At 41.7% G+C, this 16,137-nt stretch overlaps 1 protein-coding gene across 1 annotated transcript in view; it reads left to right on the forward strand.

The window, feature by feature from the left end:
- Positions 1-16,137, forward strand: part of SIK2 (salt inducible kinase 2) — an 811,735-nt gene that overhangs the window by 456,962 nt on the left and 338,636 nt on the right. The window contains exon 4 of the mRNA XM_044080995.1: positions 1,535-1,696. Coding sequence (XP_043936930.1) covers positions 1,535-1,696 — 162 coding nt within the window. The remainder of the gene's footprint in view (positions 1-1,534; positions 1,697-16,137) is intronic.

Below are 16,137 nucleotides of genomic sequence, written 5' to 3' on the forward strand. Positions count from 1 at the left end.
CCTTAACTGTTTGAAATAAGAAGAAATCAGGCAAGCCATGAAGTTAACAAGAAAGGAGGAAAAAGGACAGAGAAGGAGGTGTATGAGGCAGGCTTTTCTGTAATGCTTGCTAGTACCAGAGCAAGGACATAAACCATATCATATGAATCAGGTATAAAACAGCAATACCAGCATAAGAGTACTGTATATTATGTGCTGCTATTGCTAGTGTAACCTACAGAAACTGGCAGAGAGATGAATATTAAAGGGAAGCAGGCCAGCTGCTGAATCCATTCCTGCAGATCAAATGAAGAGGCAACACATGATCTAACACTAGGAACAAGAAAATAAACGTTCGTTCCCATGTCCTCTGAAATTACGTCATTGGCTATATTCTTGTGTTTTTTTCTGTTAATAGTCTTTAGATGTCAGTATGGCAATTTCTCAAAGTTTGGGGGGTATGAGAGGAACTTTACATATATCAGCTCTCAAATGTCCCTGATTTTGAAGAACATGCCTGATTTGCCACATATTATTGCCCGGTCCCTCATAAAATTTTTGATTTTGTGCTAAATCTCTGAGGGTTACAGTTGATCAATAATGCCAGAGGCTGGAGTTTCATATTTCTTATTGTTCAGAAAATGGATTTTCATACAAAACATGCTGTTCTATTAACTTTTTAAAATGAATTAGAGTCTTTTTAAAATTGTCCCTGAGTTTGGGTCTTTGTACTGACATTATTTTTGGTATTTTACAGAATTTTTGTGCAAAATTGTTTAGAGGCATGGATCTGTGAGCACAGCCACCACTCGCCAAATGTGCAACAGTAGCGTCTTGTAGAAGACGGGCAGCACTGGCTCTGTGAATGAAGTCATCCTTATTTTCTCCTTTTGTATCTCTAGGGTTCATCATTATCACAACATGCTTTCTTATTGCACTGTTATTGACATCAGCAATATAACATACCCACTACAATGCAGAAATAAAAGGAAGATGGTTCACAACCAATTGCAGAGAGAGAGAGAGAGAGAGAGAGATGAAGTTGCTGGTTACACTTAGAAAGGTGGCTTGTATGGTGGGAGGCAAAAAATAAATTCAAGATAAAGAGAGAAGAAAAGGTAGTTATTTATCACTAAGGTTAAATCTCAGAGCACTGTATTACATATACTCCTACCTAATGTGTAACGCATTGTTCTTCACCTGGCCATGGCTGGATTTCAGTAAATGGATGGTTGCACTGCATGCTGTAATCATATGCAGCATGTATATGAGATTTTTCAAAACATACCTTGTTTACAACAAGAAAAAAAAAAATAACATCAAAAAGCCATTTTTTTCAAAGTTTAAAACAGTGCATTTATGTGATATAAAGCCTCCTGTCCAATGTCATTTTTGAAAAAAATAAAAGCAAAAAGTGCTTCCTTTTTAAATACTTCTGTGTTTTATATTTGCCTGGCTTATTTGGCCCTTATAAAAAAGACTCAGCTGTTCTGCTTTACCAACAACATTTATATATCACCTGGTTGCTGATCTGCTTTTAATCTTGTCTTTGCAGACTACCTAGCAAACCATGGCCGTTTGAGTGAACCTGAAGCCAGGCGTAAGTTCTGGCAGATTCTGTCAGCTGTGGAGTACTGTCACAGTCGTAAAATTGTACATCGTGACCTCAAGGCAGAAAATCTATTACTGGACAGCAATATGAACATAAAGATAGCAGGTACTAAATTTTATCATTCAGGATACAGCACTGCTTCTATGGAAAATACTTATTGCCTAAAAACAGATGATTATATATATATATATATATATATATATATATATATATATATATATATGTGCTAGGGAAGTACTTCAGATAATCATGCACAGACCATGTAGTATGAAGCTTGCAATTCAGCAGCAGCAGTCAAAACAGCTGAGCAAAAATGAAAATGCTGATAACTATGTCTAGTCTGTTAATGTGGAGAGACAGCCAGTCTGTTCCTTCAGTGAACAGAGTTTGTAAACAGATGCAGGTTATAAGGGCAGTGATTGGATGGGGAAGGATCCGGCACCCTATGCCATGGAGTCATGTCCAAACTTAAAGGACAAGCAGCAGAAGCTGGATGCTGGTATTGTAATGTTGCACATAATGTAAGCTAGAGGATGGACAGCTGCACTGTCTTATCCATCAAGTCAGCGGGAGGTGAATATTGGCCTTGTCTTCAGCAGACTCTTCCTCAGACAGGATTAATTACATTTCCAACACATATCCAAGTACAACCACAAAAGAGCACAAGCAAGTGGTTAATAAGATTTCACATTCTTCACAGGGGGATGTTTCTGCCCTAGCAGGAAGGTACAGATCAGAAGGATATTCTTGTGCATATATGTGGAGGGGGGGATGTTGGGATTTAAACTAATTCAAGAAAGCAGCATTTAGTAATGTAGTATTTGTGGGTGGGTGGGTTGAGATTTAAACTAATTCCAAAAAGCAGCATTTGGTAATGCAGTACTTGTGTAACTGTGACATTCTCCTTTGCATTTTATCAGATGGCATAGGTTCATAGGTAGGTACTAGGCTATCGGCCCTAGGGCCCATACAAGCCTAGCCAAAAAATGTACCCTGGCTTTCGCCACCCAAGAAAATTATTTTCCTGTGCCCCTGTCGAGCAGAGCCACAGAAGTGATCCCCGGGGTGAATTTCCCATTTCCCATCCAATCATCAAGATTTTTCTTGAAGAGTGCTAATGAGGAACTCTGTTTGACATAGATAGGTAGTCTGTTCCAGAGTATGGGAAGTCTCGGGGACAGAAATCTATCCCTTCAGCATGTTCTGTTTATTGTGGTGACAAGGTTAAGGTCCCTAGAGCATGTAGCTCAGAGGGATTGGGATTTCTTTAAGTGGAGCATGTCCAACAGCTCTGGGTTTGACATAGCTTTGTATGTTAGGCAGAGATCGCCCCTGAGTAGGCGATATGCGATGGAGTAAAGCTGTAGTTTTTTGAGACGGTCTGCATAGGGCATATGTCTGAGGCCAGTAATCCTCTTTGTGAGGTATTTCTGTGGTCTTTCCAGTTGTTGTAGATGTCTTGTGAGGTACATACCAAAAGGGGCATTGTACTCTATAATGGGTCCAATGAGTGATGAGTAGAGAGGAACAATGACCTCTTTTTTTCTGGATGAGAATCCTTTTGTGATGAGATGAGCCACGTAGAAGGATTTCCTGACCCCTGTGGCGATGTGATTATCAAAGGATAGACTATTGTCCACCTGTGTCCCAAGGTCTCTTATCACATTTTCAGCATTAAGTAGACTACCAGCTATGTGGTAGTTCATGGGTACAGAGTTTTTACCAAAGGGGATGACAGTATACTTTTTGGCATTGAGCTTCAGGGCATGGCTTTGACACCAGGTGTCTGTCTCATTGAGGCCCTTTTGTAGTTTGTCCACATCGTTAGGAGTTTCGATTATGGCTCCTAGTTTGCAGTCATCTGCAGACTTTGTTAGCCAAAGACCTTCTGTGTTGGCCTGCACTTCAGAGAAGTAGATACCAAACAGGAGAGGACCCAGGACTGAACCCTGTGGTACTCCACTTGTCACTGGTCTGATGTCGGATTTGGAATCCGCTACTTTCACAGTGTGGGTTCTGTCCGTGAGCCAGTTGGTAACCCATCTTGTGACATAGGGATTTATACCTAGTTTAGTGAGTTTATCTATAATTCCAGAGTGGGGGATGGTGTTGAAAGCCTTGGCGAGATCTAGATAAGCTGTGTGAACCATTTTACCGTGATCTATGGCTTTGGTGATTGCTTCAAAGAAGTCAATCAGGTTTAGGAGATATGATCTGCCTTTTACAAATCCAAACTGTGTAGGGTCCAGAGTTTGGAGATTACCAATGTTTTTGTTTATGAGTTCCATGATGATACGTTCCATGGCCTGCAGACCAGGCTCATCAGGCTAATGGGGCGGTAGTTCCCGGGGTCCGTCGTGGCTCCCCCTTTGTGGAGTGGGATAACTGTCGCGGTGCGCCATTCAGTGGGTACAAAGCCTGTGGTGAGGCTATGATTGAACATGGTACTTAGGTAGGGTGCCAGTTCATTCTGTAGTTCGTGTAGAATGCAGCCTGGGATATTGTCAGGTCCCATGGATGCTGTGTTCTTGTCTTTGGAGAGTGTGTTTTTTACCTGTGCAGCCATGATTATATGAACTTTGCATTCTTCAGGTATAGAGATGGGCCCTCTAGGGGGTGAGAGGGGGGTAAAGTTAGCACTGAACCTATCTGCTAGGATGATGGCAATATCAGTTGGTTCTGTATATTTAGTGCCATTATGCTGTAACTCAGAGCAGATCTGAGTGTTCCCATTTAGATTCTTGACATAGCTATAGAATGCTTTGTGGTTGTCTTTAGAGTCAGTGGCAATTTTGTTTTCGTAACTAGCTTTGGAGTATTTTATGAGGGATCTCAGCTTCTTACTGAGGTTGACCAGGGAGTTCCTCCAGTCATGGGATTTTACTCTTTTTTGCAACAGTTTCTTTCTTCTGTTGTAGAGTTTGTTTATGGCAGAGGTCCACCAGATTGACTTCCTTTTTTTAGAGGATAACATCTTGGTTCTATTAGGGATAGCATGATCCATACACTCGTGTAAGTGCTTATAAAGTGCATTTGTGTAGGATTCAGCAGTCATACCTCTACTGTCCGTCTGCATGGGTGACATGAAGTTTGCCACTTCTGTCTTAAGAAGTGTGAAGTTGGCTTTTGAGAAGTTTTTTACGATGGTTTCCCTAATTGAGGCTGGGGGTGGGTTGTGGATGTCTAGGCTGATTAGCTTGTGGTCGGATCTGACCAACGAGGAATTGACCTCTGGTGTGGAACACCGGTTTCCCATGTTGGTAATGACCAGGTCTAAGATATTGCTGCCCCTGGTGGGGGTGTGAATAAGTTGATCTAAGGCGTTGGAATTTATGAATTCTAGAAAACGTTGAGCAAAAGAGTTGGTACATGAGTAGTTTTCCCAGTTAATGGTGGGGTAGTTGAAATCACCCATTATTAGGGTGTTGGGTTGTACCCTAATACTTTCCAGTGTATCAAGAAATGAGGAGTGTGAATCCTGGGGCATGGTGGGGGGTCTGTAGCAAGCTACAATTTGGATTGCGGTCCTGCCCAGAGTTAGTTGCACTTGGATAATCTCGGATGCATTATGCTGTGCAACTAGCCTGGAGGTGTGGATATCCTTAATGAATATGGACACGCCTCGCCTTTAGTGCTTCTTTCTGGGTTAGGTGGCCGAAAGGTGTGGTATGAATTGAAGCCTGGCAATGCAAGGGTGCTCTCTGGAGCTTTGAACCAGGTCTCTGTCACTGCACAGATGTCAATGTTCTCCATTTTAAGGAGTGCCTCGAGTGAGTGCATTTTGAGGTTTAGACTTCTAGCATTGAGTAGCATTACCCTCTGATTTTGCTTGCTTGTACCTGTTACGGTGGTGAATTTGTCATTTGAACCTTGCCTAAAAAAGGCACTATAGGGGTTGCAAGAGTCTTAGCCAGTATCCGGAATCCTAAGGGCGACAGGTGCAGGCCATCTCTGGCAAAGCATCGTGGACTGTAAATCATGTCATCCCAGGCAGACAAATACTGGATCCCTTTAGAATAACACCAGAAGCTTAGCCAATTGTTGAAGTCAATCATTTTGTCCTTGTACTGTGATATCATTCTGGGTGATGGCAGGATGCTACTCAGGGTTAGGGTCATACCTGCTTGGGGTACAAGATCGGAGAGCTCCTCCATGTCTCTTTTCATGTAGTCCAGGGAGGTACGTCTCAGGTCATTCACACCAACATGGACAATGACAGTGTCATATTTGTACTTATTGTGGAGTGACCTGAGTGCATGCGTTATGTGGCGGATCCTGGCACCTGACAGGCAGCTGACAGTAACTTTCTCCTTGTTTAGTCTAGTGAGTGGAACATCAGTGTGCCTGACTAAGTGACTAGAGTGTTGGGTACGTTGTTATGCATGTATTATTTAACAACACAGCAGTGTTATGTGATAGTAATCATTCAGAAATACCTAGACTATACTTACCCAACTGAAGGTGGAGACGTACTGAGGAGGTTAGAGTTCTGAGTGTAGCTCTGGCATTTGCATTACACTTTATAGCAATGCACAAATAAATTACAATATCATAAGATAATTCTTAAAAGCAATATTTGGCATTGGAGTACTTTTTCTATCTAGCCTGGAGCTGAAATATTTTGCTTTGCAGTTTATGAGATGAAATATGTATGTGCTGGCAAGGGATGCTCTGTGATAGGGTTATACCCCAACTACAGTTATCTAACTGGAGCTGCAACTCTTGTAGTTTCTAGTGAAGCTTTGGAATTTTGTACTGCAGATTATAGCACACATAACAAAAGTTTGTTGCTTGCCAATAGTAAAACTTCACTCTAATCATTCTTTTTTACTTTGAACTGTTATGGTTGGACAACAGTTTTGACAGCTTAGTGAAACTATGGTAGTGTAATAAAGATATTTTATTGATAGAGTTATGGATGTGGTAAAACATTTACATAACCATGATTACATTCTGTAAGGACTTAGACTCGCCCATTCTTGTTTTTGTTTTTTTTAATCAAACTTTATGCAGAGTTAATTGCCTGATGCTTCTGTTGTGTGTGTGTGTGTGTGTGTGTGTGTGTGTGTGTGTGTGTGTGTGTGTGTGTGTGTGTGTGTGTGTGTGTGTCTGTCTGTTTTGTCAAACATCCATTTGGTTGACAAAAGCAGGGAGTGGTGTTTAATGTCAATGGTATGCATAGCTGAATGGTCCAAATGTTGACAGTGTGTATTGCTGAGACAGGTGAGTGGGTTTGGAGGGGGTTAAAGCATTTGTGGATGTGTTAGTTAGGATTAGGGTAGGGGATAAGTATTGTGTTTATATGCGAGTCAAGTGTGTGTGTATATTAGAGTTAGGGTAAGGGTCAGGTAAGGGGATAAATGTAGTGTTTTGTTTGTGTGTCATTGTGTCTTGTGTAGTGGCAGTGTTATGGAAGGTTTTAATTAAGGTAAGGTGTAGGGTTAAGGTTGAGAGAATATCAGCATTAGGCTTAGGGTTAGCACTCATTACTAAAATATTGTAGAGAGGAACAGCCCCACTGCCCACCTTAGTAATGGGTGCCACCACGTCCCCCAACATATCCCTAAGGATCTGCCTATCTGGAAGTATCTAAATGGGACAGAGAAAGAAACCTGGTGGCATTATTTGACAAGACTGGATTAGAGTACATGAGAATTTTAATGATTTACAACTACAAATGCTTTTTGAAACCTTGTAGTGAAATTTCCGTGTTAAACAAGTCTATTACTAAAGAAATGTTATTTTCTACATATAGTAACAAATACAAGAACTTAGTTTCCACGGTTGACAAAAAATGGTTTATATTTGAGACAAGAAGGAAAAGAAGTTAGTGTGTGATGGCAAAAGTTATCCTTATAGAAATGTATACCTACACATGCAAAGAAAGATACATTTGATATGGTGCTATGTGATTTTAATACCAGCAGGGAGGACATTACAATGTCTACCACGAAGCCCCTTTAAACACTCCTTCTTTGAGGCACTTGGAGAGGATTGCAAATAGATGTCCCCCACAAGAGGACATGTTAGTGGAACGTCAGAGACCAATTCCTCTGGTCCAAGAATCAACATAAGGAAACAAAGGTTTCCAGTGACAACAGAATCAGAAGATTGTAGGAAGAATTATTAATTGAACAGATTGACAATGGAACAGGCACTGTTTCTGTTAATCAGAATTTTAAGATTTTCAATTATAGTTTCTTGGAAATTTATTCTGTGTCATCGTTTGTTTATCAAGAGTTTCAACTTCATTCCAGCAGGGTGTTCTGATTTAACTTCAATCCTTATGGAGCACAAAATGTATACTAGAGGGTTGAATTTGAACATATCTCGCAATTCTGGATCAGGGCAGTAATACTGTGTCTGATGGTAAAAGAAAAAGCACTGACAATCCCCCACTTCACCCTTTTGTATCACTCATTAAAACTATGAGAAAAATATTTTAGAACACAATTGTCCCACACAAATAGATCTCAAAAGTTTTATAATCTTAACATTGCTGAGACCACACTTCTTAAAGATATCCAAGCAAACAAAATGGTTAGATTTATGAAACAAGATAAGGGGGGAGATTTGTATGGATGCACTAGATTATTCTGGGAAAATGTAAATGGTATTAGATGATAATACCTACGATTTGATCTCCAGCAATGAGATTATGGTTGCATATTGCAAAACAGATGCAATGTTACAGGATTTATTGTGGAGCGTGGACACTGGTTTGTTCTTATATGAATATTTTGAATTTCCTATTATTCCAACAATATCTGGAATTCCAAATGTTCACTCAGACATTGCCAACCTAAATCTGCATCCTATAGTTTCAGCCTGGGGTTGTAATACCAAAACTATTACAAAGTATATTGACTGGAAGTTAAAAGGAAGCTTGAAGGATTCTTTATATGTTTTGAGAATTCTTGGAATATGTTACACATCACATGAGAAGCACAACATTAAGTCAACATTCTTTCTTCATTACTATGGCTGTAATAAACTTGATGTCCTTCATGGATGCATCTGCAGTCATAACAAATGGGTTGTCCTGTCGTCAGGCAGCCCTTCGGTCGGCCGGATTCCAAAGTCTGGGTCCGGCTTCGGCTGATGTCGCACTTCACCCGACGTCATCTCTGCTGGTCTTCGGGTATAAAGGCATCAGCCGACGCCATTTTCCTCAGTCTTTCTTGCCGCGTGGCGCCCGAAGCAGAAGCTGTTCGCAAGTGCCGGTCGGTCAGATCCGGAGATTACTACTACCGAATACTACTTCGAAGACTTCAAAAAGCTAAGTACCCCGTTGGGGACTCTTTCTTGCCTCAGCCGATGTCAGAAAAAGTCAATAACTGTTTAACTTGTGGGAAACAAATACCTCATAAAGATTTCCACTCTTACTGTTTGCCTTGCTTAGGCCCAGACCACGACGTAGCAGCCTGTTCGGCCTGTGCTTCCTTCAACCGACGAACGCTTAGGCGTCGGTCGGAGTTTGCTGAACAGTTTTTCGGCTCAGATTTTGTGTACATTATGCCGTCGGATCCTCCGACTACCAAATTGTTAAAAAACGCAAAGAAAAAGACCGACACTCGCGGTCCGCGGTTTCAGCCGAAACCACGGTTAAGCAAGCCGCGAGTGTCTCGGTTTCGGCCAAAACCGAGAAAACTGGTCAATCTTCAGCCGAATCCATGACTACTACTGAGGCTCCTGCTACCTTACCTGAATCAGCCTCAGAAATTTTGCCTACAACTGTGGTTCCTACGGATCTATCAGACACCATCCCTTTGGATATCTCTACCCCAGCACGTGGTGCTGCTAGGCCTCCTGCAGCCATGTCTATTAAGGCCTTTGCCAGAGCTAAAGCAGCCAAATCAGCTAAATCAGTGCCTGTTAAACCACCCTCACTCAGGCCCACTTCTAGTTCACAAATGCTTACTCTGGCAGAAAATTTAATATCCTTAATTAGGGGATCCCAATCTCACCCAGACAGGGCCTCTCAGCCCCCAGAAAAGAGACCTAGAGCCGAGCCCCCCGAGCCTGTGTCCTCTGATGATTCTGCGGATGACTCAGACATTACAGACCAGCCAGAGGCTCCTTTTTCCAATTATGAAGATTCAGATGCTGAAGAATCCATTCCAGCTGCCTCTCCACCAGAGGAATTCTCCTTTGGGGAAACCTTACATGCCATGAGAGAACAATTCCAATGGCAGGGACAAGATTTCTCAGATTCAAGAAAAGGCTTAGGACTTTTCTGCACTTACCACAACATAGGCCCTTAGCTATACCTCCTGTCCTGTCTGTTGTGGACGATGCATTTAATGATGTCTGCACTGCACCTGATTCTTTACCTCCAGCCCCTGCCAAACCAGATAGATTTTACAGGGTGCCAGACACTCATCACCACCTATACAAGGCCCCACTTGCAGACCCCCAAACTATATCCCAGGGGCCTAAGGCAGTAGCCTCGACCACAGCAAAAAACCCTATTCCCTCTGGAAGGGAATCCAGGTCCTTAGAGAGATGGGGGAAAAAAAGTCTACACCTCTGCTACTCTCTCAGCTAGAGCTTTAAACTGTCAGTTTCACATGATCCAATACCAAGAGTTTATGCTTGATCAGTTAATTAAAAAGCTGTCCTCTGATGAATCTTTAGATAAGAAATATGTATTAGAAATGGTGAATAACATCCAACAGGTTAGTAACCGTTCTTTAAAATGTGGCTATGATGCACTGGAGGCTTCATTTAGATCAGCCATGACTGGCACAGTGATAAGAAGGCATGCATGGTTGAAAGAACAGGTTTTGCCGGATCATGTTAAAGCTAAGCTATTGGATGCTCCTATGGATAAGGCCAGTCTATTTGGGGAACCTGCCCAGCAGGTAATGAAGTAAATGGAAGAGAAGGCAAAATCTGTACAAACAGTTAAAGATTTCCTACAGGTTCAGCCCCCAAGGTTTAGCAGGAACTGGCCTGCCAAAAATTGGTCCTTTCCTGACTCCACAAGATCACAAAGGGGCAGAAACAGACGCTCTAGGGGCAGAAATCAATCCAGAGGAGGTGCCTACAGAGGACGACAGTGGCAAGGCAATAACCGAGGCACAGACACAACCACTGCCACTGCAACAGGACAATCACAGTGACTTGGCACTGACTCCGCCTACCAGGGAGCAAATAGCAGCACCATTAGGCGGAAAGTTAGCCTTATTCTCGAAAAATTGGCACTATATTACAAAAGACAAGTGGATTTTGCAAACCATAGACCAAGGCTACGGTTCCACTTCCACACTTTACCAGTAAAAAGAGGAATGCCAAACCTGCCCCCAAATCAAAAAATAGAAGCCCTGCACCAGATAGCGGAATTAATGAAGATGAGAGCTGTGGAAAGGGTACCAATAACAGAACAGGGCAAAGGATTCTACTCCAGACTCTTCCTAGTACCAAGAAAAGAGAAAAACTGGAGACCTATTCTCGACCTGTCCATCTTAAACACATACATCATTGTCCCAAAATTCAAAATGCTGACCCTACAGCAACTTCTTCCCATGCTGGGCAAGGAGTGTTGGCTGGTAACTCTAGATCTCAAGGAGGCATACCTGCACGTCCCCATTCGACCAAATTGCAGAAGATACCTCAGATTTCTTGCAGGATCAGAGCATTATCAATTCTCAGCATTGCCCTTTGGCTTATCTACTGTGCCCAGAGTATTCACAAAATGCCTGGCATCAGTAATCGCTCACTGCAGAGTACAGGGAATCCAAATTTATCCATACCTGGACGACTGCCTGTTACAAGCGGACAACAAAAGCAAGCTGACAACAGATTTACAAAGGGTCATTTACTTGCTACAAGCCCTGGGATACACAGTCAATTTACAAAAGTCAAGGCTGATACCATCCCAGACAAGAACTTTCTTGGGCGCGGAATTGGACACAGTAAAACAGATGGCATTCCTAACTGCAGAAAAACAAAAAGCTCCCTCTTTACTTCTTGGCATTAACAAAGCAGAACAAACTAACAGCAAGAAAAGTTCTGCAGGCCTTGGGCTTCATGGCATCATGCATAATCTTGGTCCCACATGCCAGACTGCATATGAGAAAGTTACAGTGGTACCTAAAGAATTTATGGTCTCAACACAGACACAGCTTAGAAACAGAAATACCACTAATCCCATGCTTAAAACAGGAGTTTCTATGGTGGGCTCGGGCATGCCAGTCAAATCCAGGCTTACCCTTCCACAACTTTCGAGCAAACCAAACCATCACTACGGATGCCTCAGACCTAGGATGGGGGGCACACATGCTGGACAAATGCGTACAAGGACTGTGGACTCAGTACCAGCTGCACCTGCACATAAACCAAAAAGAAATGCTGGCAGTAAAACTGGCAATCCTAAAATTCAGACCATTCCTCAAAGAAGGCCATTTGATGATAAGGACAGACAACACCACAGTCATGTGGTACATCAACAAACAGGGAGGCACTCATTCTTACCCCCTATGCAGAATGACTTTGGACCTTTGGAATCTGGCTCTCAGCTACAACATTCAGTTACAGGCAATATTTGTACCGGGAAAAGAGAACACCCTAGCAGACATGTTAAGCAGAACCACCTCGGATGCTCACGAATGGATGCTACACCTGGACATCTTCAAGGCCATCACAAAGAAATGGGGAATGCCACAAATAGATCTATTCACTTCCCCACAAAATCACCAGCTCAAAAAATTCTGCACAAGGACATTCCACCCACTTGCATGGAAGGTGGACTCTCTATCCTTCAGCTGGAAAGGCCTGACAGCATATGCATTTCCACCTCTTCCCTTGATGCACAAGGTACTACTGAAAATCAAAGAGGAACGTCCAAGGATAATTCTGATAGCTCCGAACTGGCCAAGACAACACTGGTACCCATTGCTGAGGAGCATGTCTCGGGAGAAAATGTGGTCAATACCCCTGATGCCTCTGATGTTAACTCAGAACAACTACAACATCATACATTCAAACCTAAAACCTTGCAACTGACTGCCTGGAACATCACATAGCAGTAACTAACCCAGACCTTTCACAAAGGGTTAAAGACATTATCCTTGAAGCCCGCAGACCTTCAACAAGAAGGAACTATGCAGGAAAATGGAAAAGGTTCGTCATTTGGAGTACTGAAAGAGGAAAAGATGTGTCAAACATAGATATTGCTAACATCCTGGAGTACTTGGCAGAGCTTCTACATACAGGCCTGTCCTATTCCTCCATCAAGATACATGCATCAGCTATTTCAGCAGAATACAGCTTTGATCCTCCTGTCTTTTCACATCCTCTACTCAGGCAGTTCCTCAGAGGGATCAAGAATGTAAAACCTCCTAGGAAACCACCATTACCAGCATGGGACTTGAATTTTGTACTAGAAAAGTTGACACTCCCTCCGTTTGAACCAGCAGCAACAGCAGATCTACAACACCTGTCATGGAAAACTGCTTTCCTACTGGCTATTACTTCAGCAAGGAGGGTTTCGAACTACAGGCCTTAATGGCAGTGCAACCCTTCCTAATCTTCCATCAAGATAGGGTGTCCATGAGAACTAATCCTACATTTATGCCTAAGGTGGTATCCAGAGTGTCTTTAAACCAGGCAATCCACCTACCTACCTTCTTTCCCAATCCACAAAACAGAGGTGAAAGAATAATGCATACCTTGGATGTACATAGACAGTTACGCTACTACCTGGACAGAACCAAAGGTAACAGAAAAACTGACCAGCTCTTTGTAGCCTATGCAACAGGAAGGGAAGGAAAAGCAATTTCCAAACAGACAATCTCCAAATGGATAGGAAATTGCATAAGATTCTGTTACTCCTACCATGGAAAACCAATTCCACAGAACATAAGACCTCATTCTACAAGGGCTACAGCCACTACCACAGCTTTCTTAAGAGGAGTGGCAACCAAGGACATTATTGAGGTGGCTACTTGGACCTCCGTGCATACATTTGCCAAGCATTATAATTTACCTCTATATTCTAGATCCCGAGCAGGGTTTGCCACTGCTGTACTGCAAGGGATCCTGACTACACCATAATTATTATTCCTCCTCCCCTAGTTTGGCTATGGTATTCTACCCATTTGTTATGACTGCAGATGCATCCATGAAGGACATAGTACAGTTTTGTACCTACCATAAATGTAGATGTCCGAACTGGATAGCATCTGCAGTCAGGATTACCCTCCCTCCTTCCCCTCTGCGGTACTCCTAGGGTATTTACCCTCCTTATAGCTAGCTGGGGGGAGAGTCTCTTATGGTGTATTTGTTTGTATATATGTACATACATGTTTATTTTTTGTATTTGCCTTCTACTATTTTGGAAACATTGGCATTTATCCAAAATTTAGCTTTCCAAGAGGGCAATTGGCATCTGGGGCAAGAAACACTGAGGAAAATGGCGTTGGCTGATGCCTTTATACCCGAAGACCAGCAGAGATGACGTCGGGTGAAGTGCGACATCAGCCGAAGCCGGACCCAGACTTTGGAATCCGGCCGACCGAAGGGCTGCCTGACGACAGGACAACCCATTTGTTATGACTGCAGATGCTATCCAGTTCGGACATCTACATTTATGGTAGGTACAAAACTGTACTTTTTCAGTTATCCCTCACAAGATGGAGATAGAATGATCTGGTCAAGTTTTACTTCTACATGACAATTTACAAAGCATCAAATTAAATCTGATTATGCGGTTTATGGAAACAGTTCTGCATGGGAATTTTGTTTCAGTGAATATTTTTGCCAGAAGAAAGGAGTTACCATGGGGGCTGCTTGGGCCCCTATAGTTGCCAACCTAGTGGTTTGTCACTGGGAAAAAAAGGCTCGTATTTCCATATCCCTTGTTTAAGTATTGTGTGGCCTATATCAGATATTTGAATGACTTTTTTTCCTCTGGGAAGGAAGCACTATACAATTTGAACAATCTGTTACTGATAGAGAAAACACCACCAATCTTTTTGAAGTTTAAGTATGTGGTAAATGGACACTATTATTTTTTTTAGATGTCCTTATTGTAAAGGAAGATGGGAATACAATTTCCTGTAATATTTTTCTTAAACCAACATATTGTAATCCTTTCATAAATTTTTTCTAGTTGTTATTCTATGCACACTAAAAGGGACATAATTGAGTCAATTAATACGTGTGCTGAGATTAACATCTGACAGCAGTTTGTTTCTAAAACATAAAAGCTAGTTGCAGTGTTTAGGGAAAGGGTTACCCACAATGGCTACTCAATGAGCTGACCAACAATGCTTGTGATAGAAGACAAACTGATTTTGGCTCTATTTTACTTTCAGGATTTAATACTAAGGGAACGTAACTAAATGTTTGTAGGGGGGAAGGGATGGTTCATTTGTCACTCCATACACATTTAACATTAGAATTATTGGGAGTACTCTTACAGAACCTTGGAAGGTGTTCAAATATTTGGGTATGTCATTTGACATCACTGAATCAGGACCCGGGGTCACATATAGTAGAAGACCCAACATTAAAAATATGTCAGAGTGACCAGTCAATATGTTTATGAGTGGCCATATTGGAACTAGTCAGTGTGGGTCCTGTAAACAATACAAGATTTTTAACACGGAGGACATTGGCGATATTTATGAACATGCATTGAAATGGGTAAAGCATATTTACTAACACATTTACAGTACTGGTAAAGCTGACTTTAAAAATTCATTGGCAAGACATACTAGTTTACGTTCTGGCTTCAAGAAATTAGTTGCCACTTTGCATTAGAAAAAGTAGAAATTTCCATTGGGCTGGAGATTGGAAGTCTTTGTTAGGTCACAAGGAAATATTGTGGCAGTTGAAAACTAATGCAGCATTCCCACCTGGTCTATATGAAACAGTTTGCATATCAAATGCATTAAAGTTAAGAGCAAATAAAGTTTGACAGTTAAGTTCTTTTTAGTAAACGATGTAGGTAGTTGACATTTTTGTAAGTGTTTGTGGCATTTTTATTATGATTATGTTATATGAGGTTGTGACTTGTAGTTTCAAATTGTGCATCAATAAGTGTATTCATTCATATAATTGGTCACATTAGACCACGTGACTTTTTAACTGAATTTTATAAGGTGATTGTTTTCATGTGTTTGTGGTTCTGATGAAGGCCTGTGTGGTTTAAGGATGAATGCACTAAATCAAGTATTAACCAATAGTTTTTCTTTTGACACGTTTTGTTTACGGCCTGCCTTTGTGTGCCTGTGAAGCATGTCAGACATTACTTTTTGGTTCTGTGCTGTTCACATCTGCCGAGATTCTTGGCATTTTGAAATTCTCCTTTTTAAGAGATAGAATAACACTAGCTTTAAGAGAGGACCAGACAATTGTAAGCAAAATAAGACACAGTACCTCCAGAAAAGATATTAAAAGCCTAGCAGATCAAGGTTCAAGACATGACATAGGCTGTCTGGTGCACAACTGACATAAAACTAAAAAAAAATCATAATAGTCATTTAACTTAAACTCATTTCGACATCTAATGGGAGATTTAGCCAGGCTACTACATGCCC

The sequence above is a fragment of the Protopterus annectens genome, chromosome 8.part0 (genome assembly GCF_019279795.1).
Source record: "Protopterus annectens isolate FY-2018-M chromosome 8.part0, PAN1.0, whole genome shotgun sequence".
NCBI classification, from domain to species: domain Eukaryota; kingdom Metazoa; phylum Chordata; order Ceratodontiformes; family Protopteridae; genus Protopterus; species Protopterus annectens.